The following is a 24,806-nucleotide window of genomic DNA, read 5'->3' as shown; positions in this document are numbered from 1 at the left end:
CCTATCGTCCCTGGGTAACCATCACTCTTGGGAGGGTCCTGGTAGGGACTAGAGATATGTGCTCATCTCGCATATAGGTGAGTTTTTTGTCAGGATCTTATAACATGTTTTTAATTTTTAATTTTTTGTTTCAAAAAATAGAAATCTGTTGATTTTAAAAACAGTATTTCAGAAATGTTTGCAACTCATTTCATACAGAGGTGAGTGTGAGCGGTGCACGCTGTCTCCACAGGTCTCACTGCTCTTCTCTCTCTGGGTGGAAACCGTGAGGCCGTACCTGCAGATTGTGGACGAGTGGATTGTGCACGGCCACCTGTGCGACTGCGCCCGGGAATTCATCATCCAGAGGTGACTGCGGCAATCGCAGGTTCAGCCCCAGCCCCAAAATATATTTTTCCAAGTTTATGTCAGTTCACAGCTTTTCTTTGCAAATCACATTTTGAGTAATAGTGTGTTCATGAAGGGCTGGGCTGGTGAATGCACACTGCGTTTCATAAAATGAGTTCAGGAAACAACCAGTAGGCTTCAGTCATTCCAATACAAGTCATCAGGAAGACAAAAGTATGGCAATATTACAGAATTGGCCTCTAATATATTTATTTCTCCAAATTAACTACCCTTCAATTAATTGGTTTTTCTCAATAGAATCTGCCATGTGGAACCGTCCGCATCTCAACTCTGAAGTTTGCACTGTGTTTAGGTTTGATTGACAGCTGTCCATTTACTTGGGCAGGAAGGGCAACCGTGATTCCTCAGTGCTCTGGAATGGTGGCCGATTCCAGTGCCAAGATAAAGGAGCCAGTCTTTCCTCAAGTCCATCTCATGTCCCTTCTGTCCTGTTTCATCTTTCTTACTTGACAATTTTTGTAAAAATGGGATTCTGACTATTAGATGGTGATGAGTATCTATCATTTCATTATTAAAAGCCGTCCAGCCCTAGCCGGTTTGGCTCAGTGGATAGAGCATTGGCCTGTGGACTGCAGAGTCCTGGGTTTGATTCCGGTTATGGGCCCATACCTCCATTGCAGGCTTCCAGCTCTGGTCTGAGAGCCTGCAGGAAGCAACCAATTGATGTGTCTCTCTCTCATCAGTGTATCTCTGTCTCTCCCACATCAATGTTTCTCTCTGTCTCTTCCCCTCTCCCTTCCATTTTCTCTAAAAATCAATGGAAAATATATCCTTGGGTGAGTATTTAAAAAATTTTTTAAAAGTTCAGTTAAGCCGAAACCGGTTTGGCTCAGTAGATAGAGTGTCGCCCTGTGGACTGAAAGGTCCCAGGTTCGATTCCGGTCAAGGGCATGTACCTTGGTTGCGGGCACATCCCCAGTAGAGGGTGTGCAGGAGGCAGCTGATCTATGTTTCTCTCTCATCGATGTTTCTAACTTTCTATCCCTCTCCCTTCCTCTCTGTAAAAAATCAATAAAATTTTTTTTTTTTTTAAAGTTCAGTTAAGAATCTATGTAGGAAAAAAGATGTGGAATCTGAAGATTACCCTCACAGGAGATGAACAAATTCATCATAGTTTGTTTAATTCTAATTCAGGAAACTTTCTACTTAGTTATATTTTACCTCTGCCATTCAGTGTATTTATCCACTTTTCCATGTTAAACTGAAGTCAGATAAAATATCCCCTGTTATTCATGAACATTGCTTCGTTTTAGCTATAATTGCTGTTACTATGTTTTAGAATGTCTGATGATATGACAAAGCTAGAACAGATATACTGTTGTTGTTGTTGTTTTGGGGGGGGGGGGAATTAACATTTAAATTATTTTGAATCTCTATAGAAACAAAAATGTTCCAGTAAATCACAGAGACTTTTGGTATGCAACGTACACACTGTACAGTATATCAGAAAAGACAGAAAATGAAGAAAAAATGAGTGATAATGCCAGTGCAAGTTCTGGCAGTGACCAAGGGCCCTCCAGCCGACAGCACACCATGGTGTCCTTCCTCAGACCCGTCCTGAAGCAGATCATCATGGCTGGCAAGTCCATGCAGCTGCTCAAACACCTGCAGGTTGGGGACAGCACCATGTGCCAGGCCACGGCCAGAGGTGGGGCCCTTTCCTTGTGCCTCTCTTGCAGCATTGGGGTGATTGTTTTCTTGATTCTTGTCATCCGCGCTACATAATGGTGTAGTTTGAAAATCATCAAAGACTTCTAGTTACATGGAAATTTTCACCATGATCAAGTGAATGGATTATGCTACTCCTGATTGAAAAAAGTTTGTCCTCATTGGGAATTTTTTTGTTGTTTTTGTTGTTGTTTTTAAATCTTTATTCTTGAGATAATTGTAGATGTCCCCGTTTTTACCCCATTGCCCCACTCCACCTAGTTTCCACCCTACCCCAGGCCTTCACCACACTACTGTCTATGTCCATAGGTAAGATCTTTAATTAATCTCTTCCCAAGCCCCCATTCCCTCTGAAATTTGTCAGTCTATTCCATGCTTCCATGCCTGTGATTCTTTTTTATTCCCTAGTTTATTTTGTTCCTTAGATTTCTTGTTCATTTATTTTGATTTTTAGATTCAATTGTTGATAGATATGTATTTGTTGCCATTTTATTGTTCATATTTTTAATCTCTTCCTATTCTTCTTCCTCCTCCTCTTCCTCTTACTCTTCCTCTTCTTTTTTTTTTTGTTTTAAATATATTTTTATTGCTTTCAGAGAGGAAGGGAGAGTGATAGATAGAGACATCAATGATGAGAGAATCATTGGTCAGCTGCCTCCTGCACCCCCCCCCCCAACACACACACACACACACACACACACACACACACACACACACACGGGATCAAGCCCACAACCCAGGCATATTCCCTGACCAGGAATCAACCATGACCTCCTAGTTCATAGGTCAACACTCAACCACTGAGCCATGCCAGCTGGGCTTATTCTTCCTCTTCTGAAAGAATATTTTTGGGCCCTAACCGGTTTGGCTCAGTGGATAGAGCGTCTGCCTGCAGACTGAGGGGTCCCAGGTTCGATTCCGGTCAAGGGCATGTACCTTGGTTGCAGGCACATCCTGGTGGGGAATGTGCAGGAGGCAGCTGGTCGATGTTTCTCTCTCATCGATGTTTCTAACTCTCTCTCCCTCTCCCTTCATCCCTGTAAAAAAAAATCAATAAAATATTTTTTTTTTTTTTAAAGAATTATTTTTGGAAGGAACCAAGATGGCAGCACAGGTAAATGCCTTATACTTGCTGCCTCCCACAACCACATAAAAATTACAACTAATGCCGAAACCGGTTTGGCTCAGTGGATAGAGCGTCGGCCTGCGGACTGAAAGGTCCCAGGTTCGATTCCAGTCAAGGGCATGTACCTTGGTTGCGGGCACATCCCCATTGGGGGGTGTGCAAGAGGCAGCTGATCGATGTTTCTCTCTCATCGATGTTTCTAACTCTCTATCCCTCTCTCTTCCTCTCTGTAAAAAAAAATCAATAAAATATATTTGAAAAAAAATTAGAACTAAAATACAGAACAACTATCATCCAGAACCGTGGCTAAGCAGAAGTACTACAACTATAGAGGTAAAGAAGAAAGCACACTGAGACTAGTAGGAGGTGCGGAGGCATGCAACGGGCTGGTTCAGCACCCGAGTGTGCTGCTTTTGTGTGTGTGTGTGTGTGTGTGTGTGTGTGTGTGCGCCATTTTTTTAATTGGGAGGGAGATCCTCTCTGCAGAGGCTGCCCAGAGGAGCAAGGGGTCCCAGCCCCACACCAGCCCCCCAGCCCAGGCTTCCAGAGCTGAGAAAGAAGTCCCTATAGGCAGTGAACTACAGACTGTGAAAACCAGTGTGGATTGGGGCTGAGTGGCACGCAGGCTGCTGGAAACCCAGCTGCTCCTCTTAAAAGGCTAGCACCGCAAACTGGATTTACAAGCTCCCACTTCCTCTGAGTGCTGGGACAGGCCCTGGGGGACCCAGACAGATACGGGGAGAAACTGGACTGCCTGGCATCGGGACAGGACTTAGCGGTGGCTTTCTTCCAGATGGAGGTGCTCACAGTGGTCATTGTTCCCGTGCTGCGACCTCCCCGGTTGCAGGGCCGACTGGCAGCCATTTCTGTTTGCTCTGCCCTGGAGATTCCCTGAAACTCCCGCCCCACCCAGTTTACCATCCCACCCAAGCTGTGCACAGTGACTTTTGCATATGAATTGCCTGTCTTTTCTCAGCCTAAAACCTGTCAAACAAGCTGCAGCTGGGTCAGGGAGCCCCAAAGCTATCAATAAAAGGCTCAAGGCTGGCACCAGCACCAGCCTGCCTTGCTTCACAGCTGGGCCTTGCATGGACACTTCCAAACCTGATACAAAGAAGAAGAATCTGCAGATCTCTCTGTAGCTCCTACTCAATGGCCCCAGGCAGTGGCTGACTTTGCACCTTCTTGGAGATCCAAGAGTGTACCCAGTGGTCAGTGAGAGACCATACCAGATTACAACTCTTCACATCCATAAGTGACACACTCAAGGGGCAGACTCAGTGAGCACAAAAGCTCCACTGAAGCAAGTCCTGCCCCATAAGGGTGTCTCTTGCACAGAAGTTCACACAGTGTAGACACAGCTGATCCTCACAGCTAATTGGCCTGGAGGTCAATTCCTCCCAGTGATACCAACAACAATCAAGGCTCAACTACAAGAATGTGCACACAGCCCACAAAGGGGTGCACCAAGAGTGTCCACCTCAGGTGACTGCGGAGGCTTAGCCACTGGGCCCTATAGGATACCTGTTACACAAAGCCACTCTCTCAACTCAGGAAGACTTAGCAGCTACCCAATACATAGAAACAAACACAGGGAAGCAGTCAAAATGTGGAGACAAAGAAACATGTCACAAATGAAAGAAATAGAAGAAAGCAAACTACTGGATATAGAAATCAAAACCATAGTTATAAGTTTACTCAAGAATCATCTAGAAACCTCCAAGGAATTTAGGGAGACCTTCAAGGATCTTAGTGAGAATGCCAAAAAAATGGAAAAGGACCAGTAAGAAATTAAGCATATACTGACTAAAATAAAGAATAACATACAGGAATTCAACAGTAGACTAGAGGATCCTGAGAATCAAGTCGATGATTTGAAATATGAGGAAGCAAAAAACACCCAACCAAAAGAGCAAAAAGAAAAAAGAATCCAAAAAATATGAAGATAGTGTAAGGAGCCTCTGGGACAACTTCAAGCATACCAATATCTGAATTATGGGGGTGCCAGAAGAAGTGAGAGAGCAAGACTTTGAAAACCTATTTGAAGAAATAATGACAGAAAACTTCTCCTCCTGGTGAAAGAAATAGACTTACAAGTCCAGGAAGCACAAAGAACCCCAAACAAGAGGAATTCATAGAGGACTACATTAAGACACATCATCATTAAAATGCCAAGGGCAAAAGATAAAGAGAGAATATTAAAAGCAGCAAGAGAAAAGCAGTTAGTTACCTACAGGGAATGCCCATATGACTGTCAGCTGATTTCTCAACAGAAACTATGCAAACCAGAAGGGAGTGACAAGAAATATTCCAAGTGATGAATAGCAAGAACCTACAACCAAGATTACTCTATCCAGCAAAGTTATCATTCAGAATTGAAGGTCAGATAAAGAGCTTCACAGATAAGAAAAAGCTAAAGGAGTTCATCACCACCAAACCAGTATTATATGAAATGCTGAAGGGTATTCTTTAAGAAGAAGAAGAAAAAGATAAAGATAAAAAAATTACAACAACAAAGTGACAACAAATACATATCTACAAGTGAGTTTAAAAATCAAATAAATAAAAAATTTGATGAACAGAATAAACGTGAATAGAATAGAATCAGGGGCATAGAAATGGAACAGACTAATGATTCTCAGAGGGAAGAGGGGGCGGGATGCGGGGAGAGATTAGACATAGATCTTATGTATGTATGGATACAGACAATAAGGTGGCGAGGGCCTGGGGTGGGTGGGAACTGGGTGGAGGGGAACTGTTGGCAGGGGGGGGGGGAAGAAGGACATCTTTAATAATCTCAACAATAAAGTTTTGTTTTTTTTCTCATTAAACTTTGTTATTTTATTGGGTCTCAAAATTCTGTGACAGATTTTTAGTCATGTTGTTTCCATTGAAAAGTATTGATTTTAAAAACTAATGACTTAAAAACTGCCACACACACAAAAGAACCAAATGGTCCACAAAACATTCTCCTTTCCTTCTGAAGGTTTTATGATGCACTGTAGCCATTAACCAGGCTTTTACTATTAAACTTAAGTGGCCAATTGAGACAAACAGTTCTGAGACTGTTCTTTCACCACTGCGTAAGGCTGGGTGGCGGCAGGTATTGGGGTTAATACTCATTTAGCCTCTGAGCTTTCTGGGCAGGCTTGGTGACTGCCAGCTCCCACTGCCTTCTTGCCCACTGCTTTGTTAACACCCTCAGCAACTGTCTGTTTCGTGTCACGAACAGCGAAACGGCCCAGAGGAGGGCAGTCAGAGAAGCTCTCAACACACAGGGCCTTGCCAGGAACCATATCAATGATTTCAAACACTTGGGGCCATCTTCCAGCTTTTTCCCAGAACAACGATCAATCTCCTTCAGCTCAGCCAATCTGCAAGCGATGGGAGCTGTGTGCCAGTCCAGCACAGGTGCACACCCAGCACTGACATGGCCTGGGGCTTCAGGATAATCACCTGAGCCATGAAGCCAGCTGCTCCCATTGGTGGGTCATTTTTGCTGTCACCAGCCACATTGCCACGAACATCTTTGACAGACACGTTCTTGACGTTGAAGCCCACATTGTCCCCAGGAAGAGCTTCACTCAAAGCTTCATGGTGCATTTCAACAGACTTTATTCAGTTGTAACGTTGACTGTAGCAAAGGTGACCACCATGCCGAGCTTGAGAACACCAGTCTCCACTCGCCCCACAGGGACAGTTCCAATACCACCAGTTTTGTAGACATCCTGGAGGGGCAGATGCAGGGGCTTGTCAGTTGGACGGCTTAGTGGCAGGATGCAATCCAGAGCTTCAAGCAGCGTGGTTCCACTGGCATTGCCATCTTTACGGGTGACCTTCCATCCCCTGAACCAAGGCATATTAGCACTTGGCTCCAGCATGTTGTCACCATTCCAACCAGAAATTGGCACAAATGCTACTGTGTCAGGGTTGTAGCCAATTTCCTAATGTAGGTGCTGACTTCTTTAACAATTTCCTCATATCTTCTGGCTGTAGGGTGGCTCAGTGGAATCCATTTTGTTAATACTAACAATCAGCTCTCTCACACCCAGTGTGTAGACCAGGAGGGCATGCTCACGGGTCTGCCCATTCTGGGAGATGCCTGCTTCAAATTCACCAGCATCAGCAGCCACGATCAGGACAGCAGTCAGCCGGAGATGTGCTTGTAATCATGTTTTTGAAATCTCTGTGTCCTAGGGCATCGATGATGGTCACATAATACTTGCTGGTCTCAAATTTCCACAGGAGATATCAGTGGTGATACCTCGCTCCCGTTCAGCTTTCAGTTTATCCAAGACCCAGGCATACTTGAAGGAGCCCTTCCATCTCTGCAGCCTCCTTCTCAAATTTCTCGATGGTTCTTTTGTCGATCCCACCACATTTATAGATCAGATAGCTAGTAGTGGTAGACTTCCCAGAATCTACGTGTCCAGTGACGACAATGTTGATGTGAGTCTTTTCCTTTCCCATCTTGGGTTTGAGTTAATGGTGGTTTTCACAACACCTGTGTTCTGGTGGCAAACCCGTTGCGAAAAAAAGAAGTTTGTTTGTTTTTTAAATACCCTTCCACATTTTATGTAACTCTGGTTTGGTGGTTGTGAACTCCTTTAGTCTTTTCTTGTTTGTGAAGGAATTTATTTGACCCTCAATTTTTTTTTTATTTAATAAATCTTTATTGTTCAGATTATTACAATTGTTCCTCTTTTTTCCCCCCATAGCTCCCCTCCACCCGGTTCCCACCCCACCCTCTGCCCTTACCCCCACCACTGTCCTCATCCATAGGTGTACGATTTTTGTGCAGTCTCTTCCCGCACCCCCCACACCCCTTTCCCCCTGAGAATTTTCAGTCCACTCCCTTTCTATGCCCCTGATTCTATTATATTCACCAGTTTATTTTGTACATCAGATTTTTAATTCACTTGATTTTTAGATTCACTTGTTGATAGATATGTGTTTGTTGTTCATAATTTTTATCTTTACCTTTTTCTTCTTCCTCTTCTTAAAGAATACCTTTCAGCATTTCATATAATACAGGTTTGGTGGTGATGAACTCCTTTAGCTTTTTCTTATCTGGGAAGCTCTTTATCTGCCCTTCAATTCTGAATGATAGCTTTGCTAAGTAGAGTAATCTTGGTTGTAGGTTCTTGCTATTCATCACTTTGAATATTTCTTGCCACTCCCATCTAGCCTGCATAGTTTCTGTTGAGAAATCAGCTGACAATCGTATGGGTACTCCCTTGTAGGTAATTAACTGTTTTTCTCTTGCTGCTTTTAATATTCTCTCTTTGTCTTTTGCTCTTGGCATTTTAATTATGATGTGTCTTGGTGTGGTCCTCTTTGGATTCCTTTTGTTTGGGATTCTGTGCGCTTCGTGGACTTGTAAATCTATTTCTTTCACCAGGTGGGGGAAGTTTTCTGTCATTATTTCTTCAAATAGGTTTTCAGTATCTTGCTCTCTCTCTTCTTCTGGCACCCCCATTATTCTGATGTTGGTACACTTGAAGTTGTCCCAGAGGCTTCTTACACCATCTTCAACTTTTTGGATTCTTTTTTCTTTTCTGCTTTTCCGGTTGAGTGTTTTTTGCTTCTTTGTATTTCAAATCTTTGACTTGATTCTTGCATTCCTCTAGTCTGCTGTTGGGTCTCTGTATAATATTTTTTATTTCAGTCAGTGTATGTTTAATTTCTAGTTGGTCCTTTTTCATATCCTCGAGGGTCTCGCTAAATTTGTTGGCCTTTTCTAGGAAATTCTTGAAAAACCTTATAACCGTGGTTTTGAACTCTATCCAGTTGTTTGTTCTCCTCCATTTCTTTCGTTTGTGATCTGTTTCTTTGTCTCCGCATTTTCGCTGCTTCCCTGAGTTGGTAGGGTAGCTTTGTGTGCTAGGTTTCCTATATGGCCCAGTGGGTCAGCCTCCCCAGTTACCTGAGGTGGACACTCTTGGTGCACCCCTTTGTGGACTGTGTGTACAGTCTTGTTGTAGTTAAGTCTTGATTGTTGTTGGTATCACTAGGAGGAATTGACCACCAGGCCAATTGGCTGTGAGGATCAGCTGTGTCTACACCGGGAGAACTTCTGTGATGGAGACAGCCTTATGAGACAAGACTTGCACAATTGCAAAAGCCTCTGTGCTCAGCTTGGATGGGGCGGAGTCTCAGGGCTGAGCAGATAGTCTTGCCTTCCCGTCAGCCCTGCCCTATGAGGCCCCTGGGTCTCTGTGTCCCATGGTAATCACTGCAAGCACCTCTAAGAGTAAGCCGCCCTCGAGTTTCGCCTGCTGCCAGACAGTCCAGTTTCTCCCCCAATGAATCTGGATTCACAGATTCTCGCCTGGAACTAAAGTTCAGCGCAGTGGGGAGCTTCTGTTTCCCACCTGCTAGAGAAAGCCAGCGCCGCATTCAGCAGTCAGTCCTCTCTGCGCTCACTTGCTCGCGCATGCCTCAAGACCTCTGCCTTTCGTGGCTCCCCTGGGTTTCTGCCTGACAGTCCTGATTCCCCCCATATAAGCCTGGGTCCCCAGCATCTCGCCCGGAACTGGGGTTCAGTGCAGTCAGAACTGGGGTTCAGCGCAGTCGGGAGCTTTTGTCTCCTTCCCGCTAGAGAAAGCCAGCCAGGCACTCAGCCACCCACGCGCATGTCACCGTACCTCAGCCTTTTGCAGCTCCTCTGATTCTCCATGTGCTTTCCTCTTTCCTTCTAGTGGTAGAATTTCCACTCAGCCAGCTTTCCTGTGGTTCTGGATGATGTTCGTTTTGTCTTTTAGTTGTAATTTTGAAATTGTTGTACAAGGCAGCAGTTCAGGTGTTTACCTATGCCGCCATCTTGGTTTCTTCTTTTGACCCTCGATTCTAAATGAGAGTTTTGCTGGGTAGAGTAATCTTGGTTGTTGGTCCTTACGTTCATCACTTTGAATATCTCTTGCCACTCTCTCTGGCCTGCAAAGTTTCTGTTGAGAAATCAGCAGAGAGTGTTATGGGAGTTCCCTTGTAGGAAACTAACTGATTTTCTCTTCCTGCTTTTAAGGTTTTCTCTGTCTTTAACCCTTGGCATTATAATTATGATGTTTCTTGGTGTGGTCTTCTTTGGGTTCCTCTTGTTTGGGACTCTGCTTCCTAGACTTGTATTTTTTTTTTTTCCACCAGGTAGGGGAAGTTTTCTGTCATTTCTTCAAATAGGTTTTCAATATCTTGCTCTCTCTCATCTTCTTCTTGCACCCCCCTATGTGAATGTTGGTAGGCTTGAAGTTGTCCCACGGGCTCTTTAACACTATCTTCATATTTTTGGATTCTTTTTTTTTTTTTTTTTTTTTTTTTTTGCTCTTTTGATTGGGAGTTTTTGCTTCCTCATATTCCAAATCGTTTATTTGATTCTTGGAATCTTCTTCTCTACTGTTGAATCCATGTAAATTATTCTTCATTTCAGTGAGTGTATGCTTCATTTCTGATTGGTCCTTTTTCATGTCTTTGACATTCTCACTAAGATCCTTGAAAGTCTCATAAAAATCCTTGACTAACCTTATAACTGTGGTTTTGAACTCTGTATTCAGTAGGTTGCTTGCTTTTGTTACATGTTTCTTTGTCTCTGCATTTTGGCTGCTTCCCTGTGTTTGTTTCTATGTATTAGGTAGAGCTGCTATGTCTCCTGGAACTGGTGGAGTGGCCGTGTGTAGTAGGTGTCCTATAGGGCCCATTGGCTCAGCCTCCCCAGTCACCTGAGCTGGGCACTCTAGGTGGGCACTCCCTGTAGTTGAGCCTTGATTGTTGTTGGCATCACTGGGAGGAGTTGACCTCCATCCAGGCCTATAGGCTCTGAGGACCAGCTGCAACTACAGTGGGAGAGCTGCTGTGTAGGAGGCACCCTGTGGAGCAGGATTTGCTTTAGTGGGGCTTTGCTGCTCACTGAGTCTGCCCCTTGAGTGTATCACTCGTAGATGTGTAGAGTTGTAATCTGCTATGGTCTGAAGCTGTCCACTGTAGGGTGCACTGGCTCTGGGCCTCCAGGGAGGTGCAAAGTCAACTACTGCCTATGCTCTGCCTAGGACCACCTGGCATGAGCTATGGAGTGATCTGCAGATGGCTGCTAGTGCCAGGCCTGGGCCCTCTTATTGAGAGGTATGGGACATGCTGAGGCCAGCTGCTGCTTGTTTGAGAGATTTTAGCAAAGTCTGAGCCAAGAGAGCCTATTCATATGGTAAAACCACTGCAACAGCTTGGATTCAGGCTGCAAATTGTGTGGGGTCGGATCTCAGGGAGTCACCAGAGTGGGGCGAAGAGTGTGAGCCAGATTGATGGAGACTCAGATATGGCACCTGTCTGCGGGCTGTGTGGGGGAAGGCTCAGCAAAGGAACAATGACAGTACCCCTGTCTAGGAGAATGCTGCCCCCCAGTTCTCACCCTGATGCCAAACAATTCAGTTCCTCCCCATATCCCCTGTACCTTTCAAGCTACTGCCCCAGCACTGGAGCTCAGAGGCAGCAAGTCGGTATAAATTCATGTGCTGAACCTTTAAGAGGAACACCTGTGATACCAGCAGCCTCTGTGTCACTCAGCCACAATCCCCAATGGTTTTTACAGCCTGAAGTTACAGGGATGCTCTTCCCAGCTCTGGAACCCTTGGCTGAGGGCCCTGGTGTGGGGCTGGGACACCTTGTTTCTCACATAGACCTCCACAACCAAGATATCCCTCCTGATTAAAAGAATACCACACATGGGTGTCAGACCACTCTGTTCTGTGGCTCTGCCCCTCCTACCAGCCTCAGTGTGCTTTCTTCTTTAGTCCTCTAGTTGTAGGACTTCCATTCAGCCAGATTTCAGGTGGTTCTGAATGATGGTGGTTCTGTATTTAGTTGTAATTTTTATGTGGTTGTGGGAGGCAGCAAGTACTGCATTTACCAGCACCTTGACCAGAAATCTCATATCTTTTATGTGCTTTAATAATATTATATAATTCACTTTATAATAATTCACTTTATAATAATTTCTCTTTTGAATGAATAGTAAAATGTCTGGAGCTTTTCAGGGTCACTGTTAGAAGTGTTTTTTCCAGTGAAATTAAGACTTCCCTTAGTGTTATTATCAAAGTGCTGTATGGTATCATGGTAACTTAACTATCAGGCATCCTGCTTAGGGTTATTACCTTGTTCAGAAAAAAATTAGGTTACACTTTAATGTTTCACCATGAATTTTGCAGTTGTCTGACAGGATGTAAAAATGTTTAGTGGCACTGTATTTTAAAGGTAACGAAACAGGAGTAGACCCTCATAATCCAAAGGAAAAATACCAGGCTATATTTAGATAAAATTACATAATAATTCTGAATGCTACTTAATATTATTTACTAGAACATGGCTAATAACATTAAGTAACTTGACATATTTCGTTGTTTTAGATGCAGGAAGAAAAGGCTTGTATAGCCTCTTTCTGGAATCTGTGCAGTCACGCCTTCGACATGGAGAAGAAGCGCGTACACAGCCCCTCACCAAGCAGCAGGCAGCCCGAGGGACCCTCATTAGGATGCAGTCCATTGCGGAGAGACACCTGGAGCTGGACGATGCTCACGACCCCCTGCTGGCAGTCAACTTTGCCAGGTGAAATCCACTGCAGTATCTTCGATGGTAGAAGCAGCAGAATCGGTGCAGTATTCAGTAATGTTTATTTCGGCCAGGTGGGGCTTTCCCGCCTTAAAAATAAAAACTTTGTAGCCTCTCCTACCTCATGAATGGAATGCAGGATACTGTGTTCACTTATTTCAGGTGTCTTATTTGGCCTCCATGTTGGTGCAAGTCCACAGATTCTCACGTGCCCTGGGCCGAAGGGAGTGCTGCCACTGGAACCGGAGAAGCTCTAAAGCGTCGGGGCTCTCCCTGGCGGGTGGCTCAGTTGATTGAGCATCGTACTGTGCACAGAGAGGGTGCTGGTTCGATTCCCAGTCAGGGCATGTTAGGAAGGCAACCCATTGATGTTTCTCTCACATCAGTGTTTCCCTCCCACTCCCTTCCACTATGCATGTCCTCGGGTGAGAATTAAATTAATTTTTTTTTTAAGTATGGGTTATGGACGGACATCAGACCTATTGAGTCAGGCCTTCCTTATGTGCAGAATGCACCCTGACCCTTTGAAGCATTTAGGTATTAAACCAACACAGTGCCCCTCATCATCTGATGGCCGTCACTCACTACCAGCAGCCAAATGGCTGCACATACTTGATCCTAAAGACAAAAGTGACTATGAAAACTGATCCACCCAAAGCATTTCACTTTGTTTTGTTTATCCTCACCCGAGGATATTTTTTCCGTTGATTTTTTCTTTTTTTTTGGAGAGAGAGAGTGGAAGGGAGGGGGAGAGAGAGAAAAACATGCATGTGAGGAAGACACATTGGTTGCCTCCCGCACAAGTCTGGATCAGGGCCGGGTATCGAGCCCACAACTGAGGCACGTGCCTTTGACTGGAATCGAACCTCAACTCTTCAGTCCATGGGCCCACGCTCTAACCATTGAGCTACCAGCTAGGGCCACTCAAAGTATATTTTGAGGAAAAAGATTTTCTCTTTCTATAATAGTTGGTGATTTAAAGACTTAACAGTTAAAATGGTACTCTGGAATAAGAGAATTCTGTTGACAGCAGCTCTTAAAAAGAAGGCTCATTTTTGTGTGTGTATAAAGGTTGTATTTGGAACAGAGTGACTTTCACGAGAAGTTTGCTGGTGGAGAGGTGTGTATGGCTAGATCTTCGGAATCTGTGACGTGCCAGACGTTTGAGTTAACGCTGAGATCTTGCCTCTACCCCCATATTGACAAGCAGTATCTAGATTGCTGTGGAGACCTCATGCAAACGCTGAAAACAGATTACAGGTATGAAGGAGTTCAGTTCGGAAGTAGTCTGTAGTTTATTGTACTTAAGAACAGTTGATGCATATGCGCCTAACCAGTGATCACGGACAACAGGGGGAGGGGGGCCTGTATGTGGGGGGGGGTTGGGAAGGGAACGGGGGGGAGGGGGTTGATGACAAATATGTGATACCTTAATCAATAAAGTAATTTAAAAAAAAAAAAAAGAACAGTTGAGGCTATTTTAAAACCTGTATTTCAAGTTAAGTTCTATTAGAGTTGGAAATAATTATGCAGTAAACAATTTTCTTTTGAAAGAATCAATTAACCATTAATGTTTTCTTAACCATGTTGTGAAACTTAATTTTTTGTTTCTGAGATGCTATCCCAAAAGAAAGACAGATAAAGTTTGTTGCACAAAATGCCCATCACAAAATTTGCTATCAGAGTGAAAAACATGAAATTACCAGTTCTTTAAATTATGGCATATCTATAAATATGCCATATTCATATCATGTGTGAATTTTGTAAAGTTCATACAAATAATGTTTATACAGAGTATTAAATAACATATTTTGTTCTTAAAACTTAAAAAGCAGGATATCTATAATAATAAAAGCGTAATATGCAAATCAACCAAATGGCCAAACAGCAAAATGTCTGGACCACCTTCTGGACGAAACCGGGGCTGCGAGGGCCTCCTCTTGCACGAATTTCGTGCATCGGGCCTCTGGTGTTATAGAATGAGGACTATATTTTTTTAATGCACAGAAAAAAGACTGGGAAGAAACACCCCAAATATTAACAGTGGGAATTCACTATGAATAGTAGGATTTGGATTCACTTTTTTTTTTTTTTTTTTTTAATCCTCACCCAAGGATATGTTTTCATTGATTTTTTAGAAGATGAGGGAGGGAGAGAGAAAGACAGAAAGAGAGAGAAACATTGATTGGTTGCCTCCTGTATGTGCCCCAACTGGCGATCAAACCTGCATTCTTTCAGTGTATGGGATGATGCCACACCAGCCAGGGCTGGATTCACTATTTTTTATTACACTTTTGTGACTGCCGAGTGTTCTACGTGATGGAAAAATAACTTTCTGATCATTAAAATAAAGCACATGCTATTTTTAGTATTAACAATGTATTTAAGAAGTGTTAGTGTTTCTCATTTTAGTCATTGTGGGATGTAAACCTGTTTCACTGGAAATGGTAGCGTACAAACCTGTTTCTGATGGAGAATCCTGGCTCAAGTTGCTTATTTTCTCTCCATTCAGGTTGGTGGAGTACTTGCAGGCCATGAGGAATTTTTTTTTAATGGAGGGTGGAGATACCATGTATGACTTCTACACATCAATTTTTGACAAAATAAGAGAAAAGGAAACCTGGCAAAACGTGTCTTTTCTTAACGTCCAGCTCCAAGAAGCAGTAGGACAGCGTTATCCTGAAGACAGTTCACGGTAAAGTATGGGCGGCACCTTTCATTTTCAGTGTTACCAAGTAAACCACGTGCCATGCACCCTTCTGTGAACTTTTGTGTATGTTATTTAATCTTCACACTAAGCCTATGGATTTTGCTACTGTTATTTTACAAAACCAAGGCAGCAGGAAGCTAAGTGACTTGCCCACTAAACAAACGGGGATGACAAGATGGGCTGTTCGGCTGTCAGGCTGTGCCGAGTGGCTGTCCCTCCAGCGGCTGCCCTGGCCTCCTCCGTGACAGTCAGGGGGTCTGTGGGAGCTCCGGCCTCGTGGGCCCTCACTCCTGCCACATGCTGCTCAGACCCAGTCACAGGCAGCCCGGCTCAGGAGTGAGAAGGAGATGCAGAGTTGTATGTTTCAGCTCTTCCTTCCTGCAGAGCAGCTGGGCCAGGTCTGGGGGTCAGTGCCGCCAAGTCTTCGTAGCACAGGGATCCCACCCACCCCATCGTGCTCAGTCCCTTCCTCACTCCCCTTTGAAATAAATAACGCTAATGGTTAACGTGGGCTACGCGTCACTTTTAAGGCATTATTTTTTTCACAGCCATGCTGGTTACTGACCATCTATTGCTGGTAGTAGATGGAATAATTCCTTTTGTTTTTATTTCATTCTCTTATTACCTTTGATTCTTCCATAAAAACAGAATTTTATCAGTAATGTAGTTAGTAAAAGCAGGATAACCGCTCAGTTCTTTCCCAGATGAGAAATTAGTGCCCAGCATCCCAGAGGGGCCAGAGAAGTTTATGTTTTTCAATATCAGTAGAAACCCATGAATTTTGCTATCTTACCTAATAATAGGGTAAGATGCAAATAACCATCACTCCGCTACGCCCACGATTGGGCAGCGGAGGCTTGGGGGCGGGACTCGGGGGGGCCTATCCGGTCATTGAGAGGCGCAGGGCGCAGGACTCCCGAGTCCCGCCCCCGCGCCTCTCAATGACCGGGCCGCCTGAGTGCTTGCCCCGCGCCTCTCAGCAGCCCCATCGGCGGCCGGTCATTGAGAGGCGCAGGGCGGGGGACTCGCGAGTCCCGCCCCCCCCTCCCCCCCTCCCCCGCGCCATCGCAGATCCGGCTGTTGAGAGGCACGGGGCCGGGACTCGCAAGTCCCACCCCGCCCCCCACCCTCTCAAACACCGGATCAGTGGCCGCTAAGGGTGGCTGCGGATACCCGGCTCCCCTGCCATCGAAAGCGGGGAGACGGAGCGGATACCCGGCTGCCCTGCCATCTAAAGTGGGGAGGGGTGTCCGCTCCGGCTCCAAGGCCAAAAAGCGGGGAGCCGGTGTACTTGCCAGAGTCCATTAAGCAGGCCAAGGAGCTGGACCTTGCGGGGCTGGGCCTACAACCCCTCTTCAGCTTGAGCTTCGAGGAGGAGGAGCTGCAGCAGCTGAGGCTGGTGGGACAGCATCAAGCAGTACCGCTCACAGGCAACCATCTTTGAGATCAACGCCTCCAGCCGGGACCTGAGCAGCCAGGTGATGTGGGCCACGCGGCAGAAGGACTTCAAGGCCATCGCCAGCTTCCGGCAGGAGCGGCAGGAGGGCCTGGCTGGTCCAGCCCTGAGCTGCCAGTGTGGCAGGCGGAGCAGCCTGGGAAAGAGGAGGAGGAGGAGGAGGAGGAGGAGGAGGAGCAGGTGGCGGGAGAGAGCATGGAGGATGTCTCATAGAGGTTGTGGGCCGAAAACGGCAACAGCCAGGACCTGAACGGGGAGCCAAGAGGTGGAAGGAGGAGGCCCGGCAGCTGGACCAGGATTTCTATGTCCCCTATCAGCCCAAAGATTTCGACAGTGAATGGGTCCTAAGCGTTGGTGGGGACCAGAGGTGCCTTTGAGCATCAGGTGGCTGGTGCTGTCCTGGACCTGATGGGGGGCGAGGCCCAGAACCTGACCAGGGGCCGGCAGCAGCTCAAGTGGGACTGGAAGAAGAAGCGGTTTGTGGGACAGTCAGGACAAGAGGACAAGAAGATCAAGACAGAAAGTGGTCGCTACATCAGCAGCTCCTACAAGCGGGACCTCTACCAGATGTGGAAGCAGAAACAGAAAATTGCCATATGCTCAACATCTGAGCCCCAGTGGGCTGCCAGCAGTCGGCCCTGTTGGCAGCGCTATTTCGGCCTGATCTGGTCAGGGCATGTGCAGGAGGCAACCAATTGATATGTCTTTCTCACATCCATGTTTCTCTCTCTGTCTCTCTCCTTCCCTTCTACTCTAAAAATCTATGAAAAATGTCCTTAGGTGAGGATTAACAAAAAAACCAACAGTGCATACATACACACATATACAAAAATACATGAATATTGGAGGGTTGGGGAGCAGGGCCCCATAAGTGCACAAATTTTGTGCACCAGGCCTCTAGTTTTTTATAAGTTTTCATCTATGACATTCATTTTTTTAAATATTTTTAGACAGGAAGGAAGAAGAAGAGAGAAACATCAATGTTAGAGCGAAACATTGACCCTGCACACCCCCTACGGGGGTCGAGCTCCACCCCGGGCCTGTGCCCTGGTATGGGGAGCCGCCCAGCCAGCTGAGCCCCACTGGCCAGGCTGCAGTCCGTCTCTGCTTGCTGCTCAGCCTGTCCAGGCTCGTCCTGCGCTCGCCCTGCCCAGACCCAGTGCCTCTCAGCGCTCGGCTGTTGGGAGGCTTCGGAGTCTCAGCTGGGGCTGGAGCACATCCGCCGGCCCTGGGCGGTCACCACTTCTGGGCTCGGTGCGGACAGAGCTGGGAGACACGTAGAAAGAGAGAGCAGCTCTTACCGGTATTTTCAGTGTGTGTTCAAGATGACAGATCTCATTTTTATCTTCCTTTGAATGTCACTAACACATTACGGTAACAGGCCTTGGTTCTGTTCTATAATAAACAGTAATAGTTCCAAAGTAACAACAAGCCCCCCAAAACATGCTTGGGATTGTTTTCTTGTACTTCCGGTCATCTGCATTCCAAGGTCAATTGGAATAGCTCTTCCTGTGATTAGACCAGCATTGACAAAGGGTTACAGTGTATTTCTACTTCCAAGAATTGCTTCCTCCCACCTTAGTTCCTTTTTTTGTTTTTTGTTTTTGTTAATTCTCACCCAAGGATATATATTTTTTAATATATTTTATTGATTTTTTACAGAGAGGAAGGGAGAGGGATAGAGAGCTAGAAACATCGATGAGAGAGAATCATCGACCAGCTGCCTCCTGCACACCCCCTACCAGGGATGTGCCCGCAGCCAATGTACATGCCCTTGACCGGAATCGAACCTGGGACCTTTCAGTCCGCAGACCGACGCTCTATCCATTGAGCCAAACCGGTTTCGGCTAAGGATATTTTTTTCATTGATTTTTAGAGCGAGTGGAAAGGAGGGAGAAAGGTAGGGGGGGAGAGAGAGAAAGAAACATTCATGTAGAGACACATCAATTGGTTGCCTCCCACATGCTCCCCGACCAGGGCCGGGAATCAAACCTGCAACACAGGTATGTGCCCTTCGCTGGGAATCAAACCGGTGACCCTTTGGTGTGTATGCCGGCACTCTAACCATTGAGCAGCACCAGCCAGGGCCGTTCCATTTTGTTTTTGAATTAGGTAAAACAGCTGTGCGTTCTTAAATTGAAACCACTGGTACAAAGGTACTTTTAGGGACACCTGGCTTCTGTTTTACCTTCCTTGTAGGTAATCATTTTTATTAGATTTTGTTTTATCCTTGTTATGTTTACTTTTTGGACCAAAAACGTGTGTATGTGTTCCTTTTCCTCTTTGCATGTTACATGAAAGGCAGCACAGTCCACACCCTCCACACCTGCTCGGCAGGGCGTCCTTTCCCAGCGACTGATTTCTGGTTTCTCGTGTCCGTCAGCTCCTGCGCCATAGGGGCCACCGGTTCTGATTCTCGCTGTGCGTGTGCGGGGCTGGCCTTGCACAGTTCACCTCAGTGTGACTCGGAAGTAGCTTTCTAGAATGGGATTGCAGCGAAGAGTAAACGTGTGTGTGATTCTGCTGGGTCCCACCAGACCCTCCTCCCACAGGCTGAATCCCCTCTGATTCCCGGGACCCTCCTCCCACAGGCTGAATCCCCTCTGAATCCCGGGACCCTCCTCCCACAGGCTGTATCCCCTCTATTCCCAGCAGTGCTGGGTCCCACCAGACCCTCCTCTCACAGACTGTATCCCCTCTATTCCCAGCAGTGCTGGGTCCCACCAGACCCTCCTCTCACAGGCTGTATCCCCTCTATTCCCAGCAGTGCTGGGTCCCACCAGACCCTCCTCTCACAGGCTGAATCCCCTCTGAATCCCGGGACCCTCCTCCCACAGGCTGAATCCCCTCTGAATCCCGGGACCCTCCTCCCACAGGCTGAATCCCCTCTGATTCCCAGGACCCTCCTCCCACAGGCTGAATCCCCTCTGATTCCCGGGATCCTCCTCTCACAGGCTGAATCCCCTCTGAATCCCGGGACCCTCCTCTCACAGGCTGTATCCCCTCTGAATCCCGGGACCCTCCTCCCACAGGCTGAATCCCCTCTGATTCCCGGGATCCTCCTCTCACAGGCTGAATCCCCTCTGAATCCCGGGACCCTCCTCTCACAGGCTGTATCCCCTCTGAATCCCGGGACCCTCCTCCCACAGGCTGAATCCCCTCTGAATCCCGGGACCCTCCTCCCACAGGCTGTATCCCCTCTGAATCCCGGGACCCTCCTCCCACAGGCTGAATCCCCTCTGAATCCCGGGACCCTCCTCCCACAGGCTGTATCCCCTCTGAATCCCGGGACCCTCCTCCCACAGGCTGTATCCCCTCTGTTCCCAGCAGTGCGCAGAGTGGCTTTGCCCACAGCTTTGCCCCCACAATGTGTTGTCAAACTTGGATTTTTGCCATCTGACGGTGAGAAATGGTATCTCAGTGTAGTTTTAATTCACATTTTTTTAAATATGAGTGAGCTTTGTCATCTTTCCAAATGTTTGTTTTTGCGTTTCTCTTAGAACAGCTGTTCATGTCTTGGACACGATTTCTATCAGCATCAGGTTGTCGGTCTTTATCATCTTTTTCTACGTTTAGGAGCTCTTGAGTTTGGTCTCCCACTTTGACATTGGTCTTTTTGTTCTGCTTGTCATATAATCATTTTTGTTGCGTATAGTCATGCAGATTTTTTTTCAGTTTTATAATGTAACAGTCTTTCTCTTATTACCCCTGGATTTTGAGTCATAGTTAAGAAGGTTTTACTCCCTTCCAGTTATATTTAAATTCACCCTGTTCCAATGTTTGAATTGATTTTTTACATTTATATATTGATTCATTTGGAATTTATCTGGCTAAATAGGAGAAATAGATCCAGCTTAATCTTTTTCCAAATGACTGGTTGGTTCTCATCACTTAAAAAACACACAAAAAAAACGAAATATATCTTTCCCTCATTTATTTAAGACTAGAGGCCCGGTGCACGAAATTCGTGCACTGGGGAGGGTGTCCCTCAGCCTAGCCTGCACCCTCTCCAATATGGGACCCCTCGGGGGATGTCCAACTGCAGGTTTAGGCCCGAAACCGAGCCTAAACCTGCAGTTGGACATCCCTCTCACAATCCGGGACCCCTGGCTCCTAACCGTTCACCTGCCTGCCTGATTGTCCCCTAACTGCTCCCTTGCTGGCCTGATTGACACCTAACTGCTCCTCTGTGGGCCTGATTGTCCCCAAATACCCTCCCCTGCTGGCCTGATCATCCCCAAGGCTTTTATTAGTATAGATATGACCCTGCACAGAAAATTTTACTAACCCTGCTTTACAATAAGGGCTTGATAATTGAATCATTAGGACCAGACACCAAGATTTTCTTTCTTTGAATAGTGGAGGGAATAATTATCTTGTCTTTAAGTTGCCCAGAAATTAAAATGAGATAATGACTTAGAAAAGTATAAAAGCACCATATAAAGACAACTGTCTTTTTAATGAAGTGGTAAAATGAAAAACACTATTTTTATTCTCCCCTTCCTTCCTTTACAGCTTTTATTTAAACTTTGAAATTTATAAAAATTTCACTCCAATTTTCATTTCTTTACATTCAATATTATTTTGTATTGGTTTCAGGTTTTACATTAGTTACAGAATAGTGGTTAGACAATCATATACTTTACAAAGTGTTCCCCGATATTTCTAGTACCCACCTGGCATCATACCATCATTACAACACTATTGACTATATTCCCTATTTAAGTGACAATGGGTTTACACGTTCCTTTCAGTCTTTCTTTTGTGTTGCTCGTCCTTCCTTTTCTTTCTCACTTCTTCCCTCATTTTCTTTATATAGTATCTCAATTGGCCATCAAAGCTCAGTGAAGGCACTGGGACACGCTTAATCCATTTTACAGACCAGGAAACTGAGGCCAATTCCAGTTGGCTGTGGAACTTGACTCAGCACACAGGAAGCCCTCAGAGCCATGCTCTTTGCGCTTCCTAAGGGGCAGCCGCCCGGCAAACAGAACAAACCTTCCAGTCAGGCTTCCAAGCCTCTTTCTCGAGCACCTCTTCATTGCGGATGCTCCACATTCTTTCCTCTCCCCGTCCCCTGTCCCCCATTCTTTACTGCCCCCGCTTCTCCGGAGCAGGTGGAAGGCTTCCCACTCACTGCCTAGGCATGCTCTGCCATGGGGCAGGGCACCGCGGGCTTGCTTTTGGGTCAAGGCAGGAGCAGGAGTCACTGCCTCTGAAGTGTGAAGGCCGCCTGAGCGAGGCCCATTAGCACTGGGAGCTTCTCTGAATCACATCAGTCAGTCCAGTACCCTGCAGTACAGCACCCCTCCACTGAGGTGGCACCACCCCTCAACCCCTGCCTCAGGGGCAGGGTCCTTGCCCCTCTGCTTGGGAGTCCTTCCATGCCCCTTGATCCCTGGCTGAGCCCACCCACGTCTTGGAGCCACTGCAGAACCTCTGTCTCTCTGCAGATGAGGCAGATCCCTGCCCTCGGTCTCCATGAAGCTATGAATCTGTGGCCAGAGGCCTGGTCTGGGTCTCAGCAACCCCATGCCTGCAATGTGCCCAGGGACCCCCAGAGCGGCTAGGGTCCGGCCTTGCCTCCCCTGGGCAGCGATCTTCCCAGGGACCCCCGGGAGCGGCTTGGCGGGTCTGGCCTCACCTCCCCGGGGCAGCAATCTTCCCAGGGACCCCCGGGAGCGGCTTGGCGGGTCTGGCCTCACCTCCCCGGGGCAGCGATCTTCCCAGGGACCCCCGGGAGCGGCTTGGTGGTCCTGCCTCACCTCCCCTGGGCCGCGATTTTCCCAGGGACCCCCGGGAGCGGCTTGGCGGGTCCGGCTTCACCTCCCCAGGGTGGCGATCTTCCCAGGGACCCCCGGGGAGCGGCTTGGCAGGCGCTGCCCCTCCTGGGGCCTGTAATGGACCCGGACCCCCTCCTGTGCTGTCTGGCGCTGCCCACCCCACCGCCTCCCAGGCCATGGCCTGGTACCTTGTGGGAGGTGTCTGGCGCTGCCCACAGGGCCTCCTCCGCCCCATGGACCCATACCCCGGAAGCAGGCTATGGTGATGCCCGCTCTGCCTTCATATGCAAATTAACCGCCATCTTTGGTGAGTTAATTTGCATACTCACTCACTCTGATTGGCTGTGGGCATAGCGAAGGTACGGTCAATTTACATATTTGTCTATTATTAGGTAAGATACCCCTATATCTTTAAATTTTCATATGTATTTGGGCCTCTTTCTAGATTTTTCATTCTATTTCATTGTTCTTTTTATTTGTGTGCCCGTTGCATTTTGTTTTAATAGGGTTTTCCTGGCTATTCTTGCTTATTTATTTTTCTAAATGCACTTTATCTTCAAGTGTCTGGCTCTACAAAAACATAAACCTAGATGCCATTTCTTTTTTAAATATATTTTATTGATTTTTTACAGAGAGGAAGGGAGAGGCATAGAGAGTTAGAAACATCGATCAGTTGCCTCTTGCACACCCCCCACTGGGGATGTGCCCGCAACCAATGTACATGCCCTTGACTGGAATCGAACCTGGGACCCTTCAGTCCAAAGGCCGACGCTCTATCCACTGAGCCAAACCGGTCAGGGCTAGATGCCATTTTTTTTAATTGATTTCAGAGAGGAAGGGAGAGGGAGAAACATCAATGATGAGAGAGAATCATTGATTGGCTGCCTCCTGCACACCCCCTACTGGGGAGCCTGCAACCTGGGCATGTGCCCTTGACCGGAATCAAACCTGGGACCCTTCAGTGTGCAAGCCGATGCTCTATCCACTGAGCCACACCGGCCAGGGCATTTTTTCTTTTTCTGAGATTGCATTCATCCATAGGTTACCTCAGGGCCAGGCGCCGCCCACCCCTCCTGCCATGTCTTCCATGCGCTCTGCACGTCTGTCTGCCCCTCAGGCTTCCGGAGTCCCAGGGAGAATCTCCTGAGCTCAGCATCAAGGCCAAGGCGGTTCCCCACCTTGCACTCCTCCCCAGCCCCCCGGAGACCCCTTGCCCTCCTCCCTCAGCACTCGTTCCTGGGCAAGTCCCTTCCCTACTGATGGCTTCTTCGACCCCTGATGACCTGGAAATCAGTGGTTTGGCCCAAGAGCCTGCACAGCCAACACCTTTGACTGCTCAGATGTCACATATCCCTGTGTCTTCAGTGCTGCTCATCTGAAAGCTCCTCTCTGATGCCTCCTGACAGCTCTTAGCTTCTCCCCTTCCACTTGACCCCACAAGCCACCAGTTACTGTGTAAGCCAGCAGCACCTGCACCCTCACACGCAGGCCCCTCCCTGTGTCCTCGGGACAGATGTGTGGGACTTCTCTGGGGAAGGAGTGGTTCTTGCTGCAACTCGAAAGCCACATTCGAACCAGTGTTAGGGACGAGTGGAGAAAATGAGCATGACACCGTGCTTTAGCTGGACACTCCGTGCCTGGAGCAGCTGGGCAGACCCCACTTCACACACACACACACACACACACACACACGCGCGCACACACTCAGGGTGAGCAGAGGTTTGCTTCTGAGCCCGTTGCCTGCATTTTTTCAGAATTAAGCACCCTGCCTTCGTCTCTTCCTAACTAACCTACTGCCACTGTGAAGTGTCTCTTCTCTTTTATAGCTAAACCCAGTATTTGAAAACTTTGCCCTCTTATTTCCAAAGCCAAATTCCTATTCTGGAATATATGTCAGAAAATATCCCTTTCTTGGAATATTTGCACTCCTTTTATGAAATATTGTGTCTTTTTTTGGAATACAATGTAAATAAAATAAGTGTTAAAGTGATAAGGGTTTTCTTAAAGAGCATTTTTATATGAGCATAATATTTTCACAAACTAAAACTAAATTTCTTTTATCTA

General features: G+C 46.7%; 1 protein-coding gene, 1 long non-coding RNA gene and 1 pseudogene across 9 annotated transcripts in view; 1 reads left to right on the top strand and 2 right to left on the bottom strand.

Moving 5' to 3' along the window:
* The window catches only part of TUBGCP5 (tubulin gamma complex component 5), a 105,911-nt gene that overhangs the window by 64,830 nt on the left and 16,275 nt on the right, over positions 1 to 24,806 (top strand). For all 7 annotated transcript variants that reach the window (XM_079790391.1, XM_079790397.1, XM_079790393.1 and 4 more), the window contains 5 exons: positions 233 to 348; positions 1,788 to 2,056; positions 12,592 to 12,790; positions 13,865 to 14,053; positions 15,306 to 15,488. In XM_079790391.1, coding sequence (XP_079646517.1) covers positions 233 to 348; positions 1,788 to 2,056; positions 12,592 to 12,790; positions 13,865 to 14,053; positions 15,306 to 15,488 — 956 coding nt within the window. The remainder of the gene's footprint in view (positions 1 to 232; positions 349 to 1,787; positions 2,057 to 12,591; positions 12,791 to 13,864; positions 14,054 to 15,305; positions 15,489 to 24,806) is intronic.
* Positions 6,043 to 8,584, bottom strand: LOC307110890 (elongation factor 1-alpha 1-like; annotated as a pseudogene). Its single transcript has one exon. The product of its transcript is annotated as an elongation factor 1-alpha 1-like (transcript).
* LOC307110892 lies at positions 17,128 to 24,793 on the bottom strand. Its single transcript, XR_013814512.1, has 3 exons — positions 24,425 to 24,793; positions 21,031 to 24,388; positions 17,128 to 20,966 (listed from the first exon to the last, which is right to left on the bottom strand). It is a non-coding gene; the product is annotated as an uncharacterized lncRNA (long non-coding RNA).

Source organism: Cnephaeus nilssonii (assembly GCF_951640355.1).
Source record: "Cnephaeus nilssonii genome assembly, chromosome: 14".
Lineage (NCBI taxonomy): Eukaryota > Metazoa > Chordata > Mammalia > Chiroptera > Vespertilionidae > Cnephaeus > Cnephaeus nilssonii.
This window is presented reverse-complemented; position numbering and strand designations above follow the sequence as displayed.